Source organism: Elephantulus edwardii, unplaced genomic scaffold (genome assembly GCF_000299155.1).
Source record: "Elephantulus edwardii isolate Elephantulus edwardi_28Jun2011 unplaced genomic scaffold, EleEdw1.0 scaffold00472, whole genome shotgun sequence".
Classification (NCBI taxonomy): domain Eukaryota; kingdom Metazoa; phylum Chordata; class Mammalia; order Macroscelidea; family Macroscelididae; genus Elephantulus; species Elephantulus edwardii.
The window spans coordinates 130,817-145,452 of record NW_006400222.1 but is presented as its reverse complement, the minus strand read 5'-3'; the positions used below and the strand labels follow the sequence as shown (position 1 = coordinate 145,452).

The following is a 14,636-nucleotide window of genomic DNA, read 5'->3' as shown; positions in this document are numbered from 1 at the left end:
ATGTACTTTTCTGCACGTGTGCATGTGTCTGTGCTCATTTCTGCATCAGTGTATGCACATGTGTGTTTCTCTGTGTGTTTCTCCTGTATGTGTCTCTGCTTTCAAATGTCTCTTTCCGTGTGTGTTTCTCTGTGTAAGTCTTGCACACATTGTTTGCCTCTGTGGTTCCTGTGCTGGTGGTGGGGTCACTATGTGCGGAACACCAAAATTCTCCTTGTGAGGAGCTCTGGGCTCTGATATCCCCTTGGTTACTGCCTGCTGTGACGTCTCCCCTGGCCCGTGGCTCCAGCATGCATGGTCTGAATTGTGATAAGGGGCTGAGCTCATAGACACTGGATGGAAGGGTTGTTTCAAGGCTGAGGGAGGACCTCTGGGTAGGCATGGGGACTGGGCCCTCTACAGACTCCGCCATCCTGCAGAGATGGGGGCTCCACGTGTTCCTGCACGCACAGTGCTCTTCGAGAGGGAGAGGACCGGCCTAACTTACCGTGTGCCTGCACTGCTCCCAGTGCCACCAGGGCCCACCCTACTGGCCTTTGCTGAGCAGCGGCTCAGCCCTGATGACTCCCATGCCCACCGCCTGGTACTGCGGAGGGGGACACTGACTGGGAGCTCCGTGCAGGTGAGGGGGTGCTAGGGGGCTCTGTACAGGTGTGAGGTGCCAGGGGGCTCCATGCAGGTGGGGGTATTGGGGGACTCCGTGTGGGTGAGGGGTTGCTGGGTGGCTCCATGTAGGTGAGGGGGTGCTGGGGAGACTCTGTTCAGGTGAGGGGTACCAGAGTGCTTTGTGGAGGTGAGGGGGTGCTGGGGGGGCTCCATGCAAGTAAGGGTGCCAGGAGGCTCTGTGCAGGTGAGGGGTGATGGATGAGGGCTTTGGGCAGTTGTGGGGGTGCTGAGGTTTCATCAGGAAATGAGGTGCTGGGAGCTCCATACATGACAGGGTTTGCTCGGGGGCTCGGTGAAGATGAGGGAGTTGAAGGGCTTTGAACAGGTGAGGGTTGCTTCTTGTAGGTAAAGGGTCACAAGAGGTCTCCATGCAGGTGAGGAGGACGCTGAGAGGTCCTGTGAAATGAGAGGGCTTGAGGGAACTCTGCAGGTGAGAGGGACCCCTTGTCTACTGAGTCTATGAAGTGAGTGGGCTGTGGGGAGTTCTATGCAAGTGAGGGGAGCTTTGTGTAGGTGAGAGGCTCCCTATGAAGGTGAGGGAAGGGTGGAGAGGGGACACCTTGGGGTGCCATGGGGATCTGTCTGGTGGCTCCCAGTATGTTGGGTGGAGGCTGCTAGGCTGGCAGGCCCTGATGGGAACTGGCCCTCTCCCCAGTGGGGCGGCCTTCGTGTGCTGGGGACTGCGGCCCTGGAGGAACACCGCTCCATGAACCCCTGCCCGGTGTTCGAGGCGCGCACAGGGACCGTCTTCCTCTTCTTCATCGCGGTGCTTGGCCACACGCCTGAGGCTGTTCAGATTGCCACTGGCCGCAACGCTGCCCGTCTGTGCTGCGTGACCAGCCAAGACGCAGGTCTCACATGGGGCGGCGCCCGGGACCTGACAGTGGAAGCAGTGGGCAGCTCTGAGCACGGTAGGCGGGGCAGGTGGGGGCAGTGAGCTTGGGCAGGGGCACCGGGCAGTGGGCTGGGTGGGGGCTGAGAGCTACGGGAGGGGCCGGTCATTGGGTGGGGTTGGGGGGAGGTGGAGCAGGGAGCAGGGGAGGGTGCAGGCCGTGGGCACCGCTGCCGAGATCCCACTCACTCGTCACCTCTGTTAGAGTGGCCTCAGCGGACCCCCTCTGTCCCGCAGACTGGGCCACATTCGCAGTGGGCCCAGGGCACGGAGTGCAGCTGCCCTCAGGCCGCCTGCTGGTGCCGGCCTACACCTACCGCGTGGACCGCCGGGAATGCTTCGGCCGCATTTGCAGGACGTCACCTCACGCCTTCGCCTTCTACAGCGACGACCTCGGCCGGACATGGCACCACGGGAGCCTCGTGCCCAACCTGCGCTCGGGCGAGTGCCAGCTGGCGGTCGTGGAGGGTGCCCCGGGAGGCCCGGTGCTCTACTGCAATGCCCGGAGCCCGCTGGGCAGCCGCGTGCAGGCGCTCAGCGCAGACGAGGGCTCCTCCTTCCAGCGCGCGCAGCTGGTGCCTCCGCTGCCCGAGACAGCCCGCGGCTGCCAGGGTAGCGTGGTGGGCTTCCCGGCCCCGCGCCCCAGCTGGCTGTGGCCCGGGCCGTGGCCAGTGGGTGCCGGGAGCCACCTCCATCTTCCACGTTTGGGGCCGGGCGTCCAGGGGTACCCCGAAAAGGGTAGCGAGGGCCGCTGTGGAGACAGCCCGCGAGAGCGCCGCCATGGGCCAGGATGCGGTAGGGACAGGGGAGACCCCGCACCCCTGAGCCCCAGCCCCACCCCCACGTGGCTGCTGTATTCCCACCCGACGGGGCGCAGGGCTCGACTCCACATGGGCGTCCGCCTGAGCAGGGCCCCGTTGGACCCACACAGCTGGACGGAGCCCTGGGTCATCTATGACGGGCCCAGTGGCTACTCCGACTTGGCGGCTCTGGCGGGCCCAGGAGTGGGTGGTCAGTCCTTTGCCTGTCTCTACGAGAGCGGGGTGCGCGTGTCCTATGAAGAGATCGCCTTCAGCTTCTTCTCCCTGCGGGACGTCCTGGACCACGTGTCCCCGGGGAAGCGGCCTGCGCGCTGCCTGCCCTCCTGACAGGCAGGCTTGCTCTGTGCCCCTTAGTGGTCATCGGGGTTTTTTTTAAGGACTCCCCCGGGGCAGAGGGAAGGCTGAGGGCTCTCAATTTCCGACCACTCAGCAAGTCTCCCAGGAAGGGCAGCAAGCTTGGGGGCAGACTCTTCTCTCAGATGTCCGGTTCTGCACCGACCTGGGAGGACCGCCCAGGCTGACCACTAACTAGGGCTGGAAGCTGAGTTCCAGAAGCTGCCTCCAGCTCCCTCATTCAAGGCGTTTTAACCCTTGCTCTGCTGGCTCTTTCCTGCACAAGGGTTGTGCCTCCTTATCTCTGCAGTTCTTACCACATTAAACCGCTCTCCTGGACCTCCCTCTTGACCTCAGGACTGGCCTGACCCCTCCTAGCCAGAATGCATCTCCAGTGGTCAGGGCAGACAGAGGAGGACAGGCAGAGGGAGCACACATCTCACCCAAGTGATCTTCTGTGTGTCTAGGGTTTGCAGTGGGCAGGACCCCCGCATCAGGGTTTCCTGTTCAACCTCATCTTACTGAGGAACTCTCAAATAGCTTCTGCTCCAACATACAGCTGCATGTACTGGACTCTGGTTCCTGGAGGAGAGATTCTTGGATGTGGATGAATGAACAAAGGGCTTCTAATTTTAATTTTATTATTTTTCTGTTTTTTTTAAAGGTGGAATTTGAGTTAAACTTTAAAGCAAGCTGGTTTTCTGTTTTACTCCGGGTGCATGTTTTTCCCCTCCCGTTGATTACACACCCACAGTGTAACCCTGCTCTTGCACTTGCTTTCTTTCGTTCTCAGTTATGTTAGTCCCTCTGCCCTGCCCTGTCCTGCCTCTGGCCTTTACCTGTGAGCAGATGCTCTGTTAATCTTATTCGATTGGTTGACCTAAGCAGTGACTATCTCCCTGGTGGTATTGGTCACCGTGTTGCTGTTGTTAGCTGCCTTGATTTGGTATGACTCATAACACTCTGTATTTGTTTCCATTTCCAAGAAAGGTGATCCAACAGAATGTGGAAATTACCAAACAATATTAATATCATATGCAAACAAACTACTGCTGAAGATCATGGAAAAATAAAACCCCAAAATAAAAACAAGAACAAGCAGCTAGAACAACAGTAGATAGAGAACTACTGGAAGTTTAGGCTGGATTTAGAAGAAACTGTGGCACTAGGGATATCATTGCTGATGGATCCTGGCTGAAGTCAAAGACTACCAGAAGATTGTCTGTTTGTGCCTTATTGACTATACAAAGGTATTTGACTGTGTAGATGCTAACAAATTATTTCTAATGTGCAGAAAAATGGGAGTTCCAGAACATTTAATTTTGCTTACGTGAAACCTGTACCTAGACAAGAGGCTATAGTGTGAACAGAGCAAGGGAACACTACATAGTTTAAAATTAAGAAAGGTGTGCATCAGGGTTGTATCCTTCTCCATACTTACTCAATCTGGATGCTGAACAAATAATTTGAGAAGCTGGACTCTGAAGAGGAATGTGGCATCAAGATCAGAGGAACATACATCAGTAACCTGCATTTTGCAGATAACACAATCTTGCTTGTTGAAAGTGAGGAGGACTTGCTGCAGAAGATAAAAAAAATACAGCCTTTGATATGGATTGCATCTCAGTGTCAAGAAAACAAAAATTATCACTATTGTACCTTTGTTGTTGTTATTGTTGATTGCCTTCAAGTCGAGCACAACTCATAGCGACCCTATGAACAAAAGGCCTGAAGTTCCTCTACAACTATCATCATTTATCAATGTTCATAGAGTTTCCAGAGGCATGTTATTCAGGCAGTGGATGCCATTCCTGCTTCCAAACCTGTCATAGTATGTTATTATTTTTATGTGTCATTGAGTCACTTGCGATGTATAACCACCCTGTGTACAGCAGCTCTGAACCCTTCCCTGTCCTGAGCCAGTCTCACTAACTGCAACACACCAACCCCCATCTCCCCAGATACTGTATCAATTAATCTCATCTGGTGTCTCCCTCTCCTGTCCACCCTTCCAAGCATGTTGTCCTTCTCCAAAGACAGATTTCTCCTCGCCACATGCCCAAGGTAAGTGAGGCAGAGCTTCAAAACCCTAGCCTCCAAGGAGAGATCTGGTTTCACCCTCTCCAAGACCAACTCTATTTGTTTTCTTGGCAGTCCATGGTATTTTCAAGACTTCTCCAGCACCACAACTCGAAGACATCTATTCTTCTTCTGTCATCCTTCGTCATTGTCCAACACTCTGAAACATAGCAAGCAATTGAGAAGACCATAGCCTGGATTAGGTGCACCTTTGTATCTAGACTGACATCGTTGCTCTTCAGCACTCTGGAGAGGTCCATGACAACACATTTTCCCAATGCAATTCGTCTTTTGATTTCCTGACTGCTGGTCTGGTGTAAGAGTGTTGATTGTGGAGTCGAGCAAGCTGTAATTCTTAACAACGTCAATCTTTTCTCCATCTAATATGGCACTGCTAATTGGCCCAGTGGTGAGAATCTTTGTCTTCTTGATGTTGAGCTTCAATTCATATTGCAGACTACAGTCCTTGACCTTTTACAGCAAGTGCTTCAGGTCTTCCTTAGTTTCAGCAAGCAAGGTTGTGTCAGCTGCATATCACAGGTTGTTAATGAGTCTTCCTTCAATCCTGAGGCCACGCTCTTCCTCATAAAGCTCTGCTTCCCAAATGATCTGTTCTGCATACAGATTGAAAAGGTACGAGGACAGGATGCATCCCTGATGCTCTCCTTTCCTGATATTGAACCATGCAGTGTTCCCTCGCTCTGTTCTGAGGACTGCTTCCTGGACCAAGTATGAATTTCTCATAAGCACAATCAAGTGGTCTGAGATTCTCATTTTCCTCAAGGTTAGGCACAATTTGTTGTGATCCCACAGTGAAATGACTTTGCATAGTCAGTGAAACACAGATAGACATTCTTCCGGTACTCTCTACTTTCTGCCTATGTTTTGTTTTGTTGTTAAGTGCTGTGGAGTCGTAGATGACTCATAGTGACCCTATGAATGAAAGACCTGAACACTTGTACAACTTTCATTTTTCTCCAAGTTCATAGGGTTTCCAGAGGCAAGCTATTTTGGAAGTGGATGCCACTCCTGCTTCTAAGCCTATTTTAATTGGGGAGTTCCACAAAACAAGCATTAGAGGTCTAAATAGTTCACATCATTGATTCTATTTTATATAGGCTCATTTAAACATTTCACAGAAGATACTATACTCTGTGTTTTTACAAAATACAGTAAGATTAGTTATAATACAAACATATACGTGTGTGTATCTCTATGAAGACATATAGGTTTCCCAGATACTATTGTTGTTACATGCTGTGGAGCCCAAATCAACTCACAGTTCACCCTCCAGTAGGTTTTCAGAGGCTATGAATCAGACAAGAGTTGACTGCTCATCTTTTTCCAACTAGTGAATTTGAACTGCCTGCCTTGAAGGTGGAAGTGTGACTCCATATACTAACTAGGCTTCTAGAGCTCCCTCCTCAATATTAGTATTAGCTGGAAATAATAATAATAATAATAATAATAATAATAATAGAGTTAAGCCAGTCTAAATGTATCTTTTTACTAATTTTTTTCTTTCTTTTGTTGTGTTTTTACCTTAGCTGCTCAATTTTATCTGGAGTAATTGGTTTCCTCCCCAAAACTTGGTCTATCTCTCCATATAATTTTTTTCTGAATTTCCTCTGTGTTGGATAAAAAATAGATTGTCTAGGTGCATAGTAGGTGAAAAAATGATATCAATTATAAAGAAAATAGCTAATACTGGTTTCAAGATAGAGTAAGAAAAGTTTTTACTACTACTAGATTCAGGTATCTGTACTTTTAGTAAATAACACGCTATTCTGATGAACATGAAAATTGAAAAGCCAATGTTTTATGACTTGCCTTTGGTTAAACTGGTTTATAGTTTACTTCACCATTGTTTTGTTGTACATAGGGAACACAATAATAGGTGGAGATAAAACTGAAACTGTCAGCTTCATCTTACTTAGAGCCACAATGAACACCCTTGGTACCAGCAATCAGGAGATCAGGAGACATATTGCCCTGGGAAATTATGCAGTCAGGGATCTCTCCAAATTATTGAGGAGCAATGATGTCAGTTTGAGGAGTAAGGTGCATCTGATTCAGCCTATGGTCTTTTCAATCACTTGCTGAGAGCTGGACAATGACTAAGGATGACAGAAGAAGAATCGATACCTTTAATCTGTGGTGGTGGAGAAGCGTGCTGAATATCCCATGGACTGCCCAAAGAACAAACAGATATGTCTTGGAGAAAGTGCAGTCAGAGTGCTCCTCGGAGGCAATGATGATAAAGCTTCATCTCTCATACTTTGAGCATGCTGCTAGGAGATGCTATTCCTTGGAGAAAGATATCATGCTTGGAAAGGTGGAGGGATGGTGGAGGCGAGGAAGACCCTCAAACAGATGGATTGACATAATAACTACAGCAATGAGCTCAAGTATGTCAGAGATTGTGTGGATGGCACCGGATAGAACAAGTTTCTATGGGTTGTACTCGACAGCACCTAAGAACAACAATAGCAACCCTATGAACAACAGATCTGAACCTGGCCCTCTCTTGTGTCATCTTGACAATTTCTAATGTGTTCAAGCCGATTGCTATAGTAACTGTATCAATCCATCTTGTTTTTGCTGCAGATGACACAACCCTGCTTGCTGAAACTGAGGAGGACCTGATGCACTTGCTGCAGAGGGTCAAGGACTGCAGCCTTCAGTATGGACTGAGGCTCAATGTCAAGAAGACAAAGATTCTCACCACTGGACCAATTGGCAGCATCAGGATGGATGGTGAAGAGATTGAGATTGTTCACAGCTTTAATTTGCTTGGCTCCATGGTCAACACTCTTGGCACCAGCAGCCAGGAAATAAAAAAACGTATTGTGATGGGAAAGTCTGCTGTTAGGGACCTCTCCAGGGCACTGAAGAGCTATGGTATCACTCTGGAGACTAAGGTGTGTCTGCTACAGACGATGGTCTTTGCAATCACTTGTTATGCATCAGAGAGTTGGGAGGATAAAAGGAGAATTGATGCCTTTGAGCTGTGGTGCTGGAGGAGAGTATTGAATATACCATGGACTGCCAAAAAACCAAACAGATTCATCCTGGAGAGGGTTAAATCGGGCTGTTCCTTGAAGGCAAGGACTTTGGGGCTTCCTCTGACATCGTTTGGACATGTTGTAAGGAGGGACAGGTCCTTGGAGAGGAACATCATGCTTGGGAGGGTGGAGGGATGGCGCAAGAGGGGAAGACCCTCTATGAGATGATTGATTCAGTGACTGGGGTAATCGGGATGGGTGTGTCAGAGGCAGTGAGATTGCCACAGGATGGAGCACGGCTTAGGGCTGTTGTACATAGGGTCGCTATGAGTCAGTCGCAAGTGACTCGATGACACATAACAACAACAATATTGGGGGAATATTCACAACAACCTGTGTTATTTAGATGACACAACCTTGTTTGCAGAAGTGAAGATGTGAGGATGGCATAAGTCCAGGCAAGATTCCAATCTGTTATACATGAGTTGCTACAAGTCAGAGTTAACTTGACATCACCTAACAACAACTTCAGTGCTTCTGGCTGAAAACTGAGCCACCGGGGTGGGGGGGGGGGTTGGGGGTGTGTTCTGTTCCGTATCTAAGGGTTGTAGCCTCTGGAGTCCCACCAGTCTTTCTCAGCCTACACTTTAAGAGGTTTTCGAGTTTTATTCCACATTTTCCTTTACTCTGTCCACTATCTTCTGCCATGATCCCTTTTAGGGTGGGAAGTGGTACTAGCCAGTGCCATCTAGTTCTTCTGGCTTCAGAGTTGTAGAAGTTGAGGTTCATGGACCATTAGTTCATTTGGACTCACTATTGCTATGTAACTTTTCTTTGAATCCATCTTCTTTGGTTTATACTGCTAGTCCAATCTTTATTCTAATAAGAGACTGTTTAAAAAAAATAGCAGTTCATATCCTATCAGTAACATAGGAGAGGGCTTTCCTTTACATCCTTGCCAGTCCTGAATATTATCTTATTTTTCCTGTTTAATAGGTGCACAAAGCCATCATGATATTTCCCAGGTGACAGTTCACTTTGACCTCTGCTCACCTGTTCTGGATTGAGGTGTCCTCACAGAGAAGGATGGACTCAATCAACAAACAGCAGGTCTGAGTCCTGCCCTTTGTGCCTGCCAGGCTCTATCTCAGGCTCCAGGTCAGGAGAAGAGGGCCCTTTCCTAGGTGGACTCTGCAAAGGGAAGGAAAACAAAATTGGATGCTTGGTAGTGAACAGCTCAGGGCAGTGTAAGAACATAATGGTGATTATGTGTGGATTAAGGTGGATCATTAGCTTCGTTAACCTGCATACTCGGAGTTACTCATCAAGAATGATTGAGAAAACAGAAGGGCAGGAGGATATTCATAACCAGAGCCTGTGGGGAAGGGAGTAGGGCACTCTGCTTAGGATCCCTCTTGCAGGATGCCCAGGTCCAACAGTAACCTTCAGTAGGTATCACGGGAAACTTAAAACAACTGTGACTCATGGAGGCAGAAGTTCTAGAAGCCAAGCTGTGCAACCATTTACTCATTACTAAGTGAGATACTTTCACAAATGTGGTGCCAGTTGTGCTGGGACTTGACAGCCTCTCCGGGTAGATCTAAGGGTGAAGGTCATAGTTTGGGGTTTGGGGGGGATATAGATGTGCTATTTGTGAAATCAACATGCCTCTGAAAACTCTATGAACTTTGTCAATAATTGTACAGGGGCTTCAGGCCTTTTGTTTATAGGGTTGCTATGAGTTGTTCTTGACTCGAAGGCAATCAACAACAACTTGTGAATTCCAAACAGAATTTTTTTAAAATTCCATGTTGTTGTTGTTGTTGTTATGGGCCGTCAAGTCACCTGCGACTCATAGCAGCCCTTTGTACAACAGCCTTAAACCCTGCTCTACCCTTGCCAATCTTATTGTCTCCGACACACCTACCCCATTACCCCAATGACTGAATCAATTCATCTCATCGAGGGTCCTCCTCTCCTGTGCTGTCCCTTCAACCTCCCAAGCATGACGTCCCTCTCCAAGGACTGGTCCCTCCTTGCAACATATTCAAAATATGTCAGATGAAGCTTCAGAATCCTTGCCTCCAAGGAGCAGCCTGACTTCACCCTCTCCAGAACGAACTTTTTGTTCTCCTAACAGTCCATGGTATATTCAATACTCTTATCCATCACCACAGGTCAAAGGCATCGACTCTTCTTCTATCATCCCATGTCATTTTCCCCTCTCTGATGCATAGCATGTAAGTGCAAAGACCATGGTCTGTATCAGGTGTACCTTAGTCTCCAAATTGACATTATTGTTCTTCATATCTAAGTATATTATTGTGAAATTGCTGACCAAAGATAAAAGGAAAACCTTATAATTAGGAAAACAGATGACCTTGAAGAGTCATACTTAGACAGACAGCTGGCTTTTCAGAAGAAACAATGAAATTGAGAAGATAATGGAAATGTACAGGAAGAAAATAGCTACCAGCTATAATCCTGTACCTAGTGAAAACAGTCATCAGGAATGAAGTAAAAAATAAAGTGATAGAGAAAGCAGAGCCTCCTTGAGTTTGCCATCAGTGGTCTCCCACTGAAGACAGCCACTGGAGACACTGGCAATGCAGAAGATAACAGGTGAAGTGTCAGATTAACATCAAAATCCTGTGTGCAGTGTTTTGGCAGAAATGCATTATTTTTATAAGAATATCCCTGTAGTTAGTCACAACAATGAAAATATTTTAACAAGCCGAGCTTGCATATGTCAATATAGCTACAAGCCTTAAACTCCATGTTAATTAATTTTTTTTAGTTGCACATTCTCTTCCTCCCTTCTCTCCCCCACCCCACTTTCTACCCCTTGTCCCAGATTGTTGTCATACGTAAATGCTTAATCATATATTCCTTTCAGACAGTTCTTCCCCTCATTTGTTCTCTGCAGTGTTCATGATCTATTTACCCTTTATCTCCCCACCACTACATTTTTGTCTTATGCAGATTCCCCCCTATACTTTGCTTCATTGACATTATGTTTCATATAATCATTTCTATATATTGTGTTTTATAAAATTAGTCACCACTGGACTATGACTGCCATTACCTGAGCTTTTCAGGTCCCCACTGGATCTTTCCCATTTCCTTTACCTCCTTCCTCTATTCACCAAATTGTGCAACCCTGTGATTTCACCCCTTGCCATTCTCACCTCTCTGCTCCCACCCCTTTCACGCTTGGATCCATACATATTTTACTAGTTATCTCTCTATTTTTACAACAATGGTTTTATGCAGCATTTGTTCTTATGAGACTGAGTTAGTTCACTCAGCATAATGCTCTCCAGTCTTTCCCAAGTTATGTAGTATTTTTCAGAATTGTTGCTACTGAGTGCTGCATAGTATTCCATCATGTGCATGTACCACAGTTTCTTGATCCACTCCATTGTGGTTGGACATTTGGGCTGTTTCCATGTTCTTGTGATGGTGAATAACCTTGCTATGAACATTGGTGTCCAATTCTCTGTTTGTACCTCAGTTCTAATTATTGGATACTTTAATGAGCTCTTGCCAGAGCTGCCATTATCACCCACTCTCAGTGTGGTTTCCTCTCCAAGAATGACAGGTGCACAGTTGTTTCATTGCTGCTTGTGTTTTTATAGTCACTAATTTAGTTAAATATTCTGGTATATTAGCTACAGTATGTGGTAATCATTAGTGCGAATCTGGATTGCTATGGGCTGAATTATAGCGCTTCAAAATGTGTGTTATAAACCCTAATCTGTGCCTGTGGTTATAATCCGTTTGCTAATGGGTCTTTGTTATCTTAATGAGGCAGGATTAGGGTAGTGTAAGTCTTCAGTCAATTGGTTTTGAGATACGAAAGAGATTAAACAAGTGATCAAAAGAAGCAGAGCTGGGGAAGAGAGATTCTGCATGAATGTTCACCCAGGAGCAGAAGCTCAGAGACAAAGATCTTCTTCCAGAAGACAGAGTGAAGGTCTTCCCTAGGGCCAGCTCTCTGAATCCAGACTAACTGCCTACACTGACATTTTACCTTGTGTGATGTGACATCAGAATTGGAGGAACATTCCTCGACAACATGCCTTATGTACATGACACACCATTGCTTGCAGAAAGTGAGGAAGATTTCAAGCACGTATTGAAGAAGACCAAAGAGCAAAGACTACAGCCTTTCATATGGATTATATCTCAACATCAAGGAAACAAAAATCCTCACTATGGACCATGACCAACAGGCAAAATCATGATAAAAGAAGAAAAGATGGAAGCTGTCAACAAATCTGTTAAACTGGAATCACAATCAGCACCCATGGTTACAGTAGCTAAGAGCTACAAAGATGTGCCACACTTGGACAAGTTGCTGTCAAAGACCTCTCCAAAATGCTAAAGAGCAAAGATGTTATTTTAAAAATTAAAATGTTCCTGATACAAACCATGATATTTTTAATTGCTATGTATGTGTCAGAAAGTTGGACAATGAATAAGGAAGACTGAAGAATTATGGTGTTGGAGAAGAACAGCTCATGGATTGCCAATGAACAAATGAATTTGTCTTGGAGAAAAGACAACCAGTGTGCTCCTTGGAAGCAAGATGATGAAACTTCCTCTCACATACTTTGGGTATATTATTAGTAGGGGCCAGTCCTTAGAAAAAGATATCATGTTGGGAAAGGAGGAGAGTCAAGTAAATAGAGGAAGATTTTCAACAATATGGACTGACAGTGACTACAACAATAGGCTTGATCATGGCTGAGGATAGCGCAGGACAGGGTAAGATCCTGATGTGTTTACTGTGAATCATAGTTAACTTAATGGCACCTAACAACAACATATGTGAGAAAATAAAAATGCTTGTCAAAGCTACTTGTGATATTTCTGTTACAGCAACATCACATAACTAAAACATATTCCAGTAACTTGTTGCTTGAAATGGAATAAGTGATTAAAAGCAGAGAAGAAAATGTAATAGCAAAGACTTCCACTCAGATTACTAATAATGCTGTAATTCAATGCAAAAAGATTTTTACAAGATAATTTTGTTGTATTTGTATAATCTAAGAAATACTACACTAAAACAGGTTTTTACAACTGTATTTGTCATTAGTGCTCTGTGATTGACATTGATAATAAATACTTGTGAGATTTCTCCAGTGAACTCGAGAGACTTTGTGGTAAAGAGTTGTGATGCCAACACAAAAGCATACAGTTAGACTCCACCAGCTGCTCCATGGGAGAAAAACGGACAGGTGATGTACAGTCTCTGAAAACTGCTGGAGGGTCTGAATTGGTTCGCACTCAATGAGAAAGAGAGAGAGAAAGCAAGAGAGAAAGAGAGAGAGGGGGAAGTGAGTGAGATAAAGAGAGGGAGTGAAGGGAGAGAGAGGGAAAGAGGGAGAGAGAGAGAGGAGAGAAAAAGAAGGAGGGGGAGAGAGGGAGGGATACAGAGAGAAGAAGAAGAGAGGGAGAAACACAGACACAGAGAAACACACACACACACACCCCACTTCTCTGTGGCCAGGTACAGAAGCAAGTTCATGAGTGATGACACCATATAGGGTGACACTCACAGTGAAGTCACTGGTAAAGGAAATATGAAAGCTCATTCTTCAACAGAAATGACAGGATACCAGTAGACAAATAAAGAGAAGTACTGATAGTACAAACTAACATCAACAATAATAATGTTGTGTAAGGATTCAATAAAATTCAAATGCAAGTTAAAAACAGCGCCCCAGTTATTACTGTTAGCAGCCACTGAGTCCATGACAACTCATAGTGACCTTAGGAACAACAAATCAGTATCTAGCCCTATTCTGTGCTATCCTCAGTCTCTGAAGTGATCAAACCCATTATTACAATCCATCTTGGTTAGGGTTTTCTTCTCTTTCTCTGACCCTCTGCTTCACGTTTCCTAGTATGTGGTCTTTATCCAAGGATTAGCCTCTCCTAACAACATTGCAAAAATATGTGAGATCAAATGTTGCCATCCTTGCCTCTAAGGACCACAGACTGCACTTCTGCCAAGACAGAATTTTTGTTCTTTTGGCAATCCATGGGCTATTCAGTACTCTTCTCCAACACCACAATTCAACACCACAGTTCTCTGATCTTCCTTATTCGTTGTCCAACTTTTTGATGGATAGGAAGTGTGGAGTTTATCTTTCAATATAACTTACCTAGCCATTGTTTGATTTTGCCATGCAGATGAGTGGGAATATGTGAAAATATTAACCTATCTATGAGGGGATTGGTAGTCTTGCCATTAAATTGAACAATCAAGCAGTAAGAGAATGAGAACTTCCATATGAGCAAAGCAGCAGCAGCAGCAGCAACAGCAGCAGCAAGAGAAGGTAACACATCCTGCGGGCCCAGATTTCTTGTTACAACTACACCTATGGCCGCAGCAGCCATTGCCGAACTAGAGACTGTATAGTGATATACCTGAAAGAAGTCAGCGAAAGAGAGATGAGGTTTAAAGTTATAACTTTATTCAAGCAGAGCTCCTGGGCGAATCCTCCTTCCTGAAGGGACAGAGCAGAGAATTTACAACCCCGGGGGTCTGAGATGGGGTTTTTATATTGGGGTCTTCTGGAAGAAGGTAATTGCATTCCATTTCTTGATTTACAGTCCACGGTTGGTTCAGTGAGGTTGGCAAGGTCATTTGCCCACCTTATCAACTGTAAGCAAGGCCATCCAGCCTGAAGGCTGTATTCTTGTTCTCCCTCCTGGCCCCCTTGCCCGGGCCTAACAGAGACCTGGTGTCAGATGGGACCTTGGGACTGCGACACCATTGGAACTAGAGCTAGGAGCCTTTGTCTAAGTTTATTGGACAACTGGGGA

At 46.2% G+C, this 14,636-nt stretch overlaps 1 protein-coding gene across 1 annotated transcript; it reads left to right on the top strand.

Moving 5' to 3' along the window:
• Positions 1 to 421: 421 nt before the first annotated feature.
• Positions 422 to 2,706, top strand: NEU4 (sialidase 4). The gene is made up of 3 exons (XM_006902930.1): positions 422 to 622; positions 1,322 to 1,577; positions 1,796 to 2,706. The coding sequence occupies exons 1-3, from the start codon at positions 422 to 424 to the stop codon at positions 2,704 to 2,706; spliced, it is 1,368 nt and encodes a 455-aa protein (XP_006902992.1).
• The last annotated feature ends 11,930 nt before the right edge of the window (positions 2,707 to 14,636 follow it).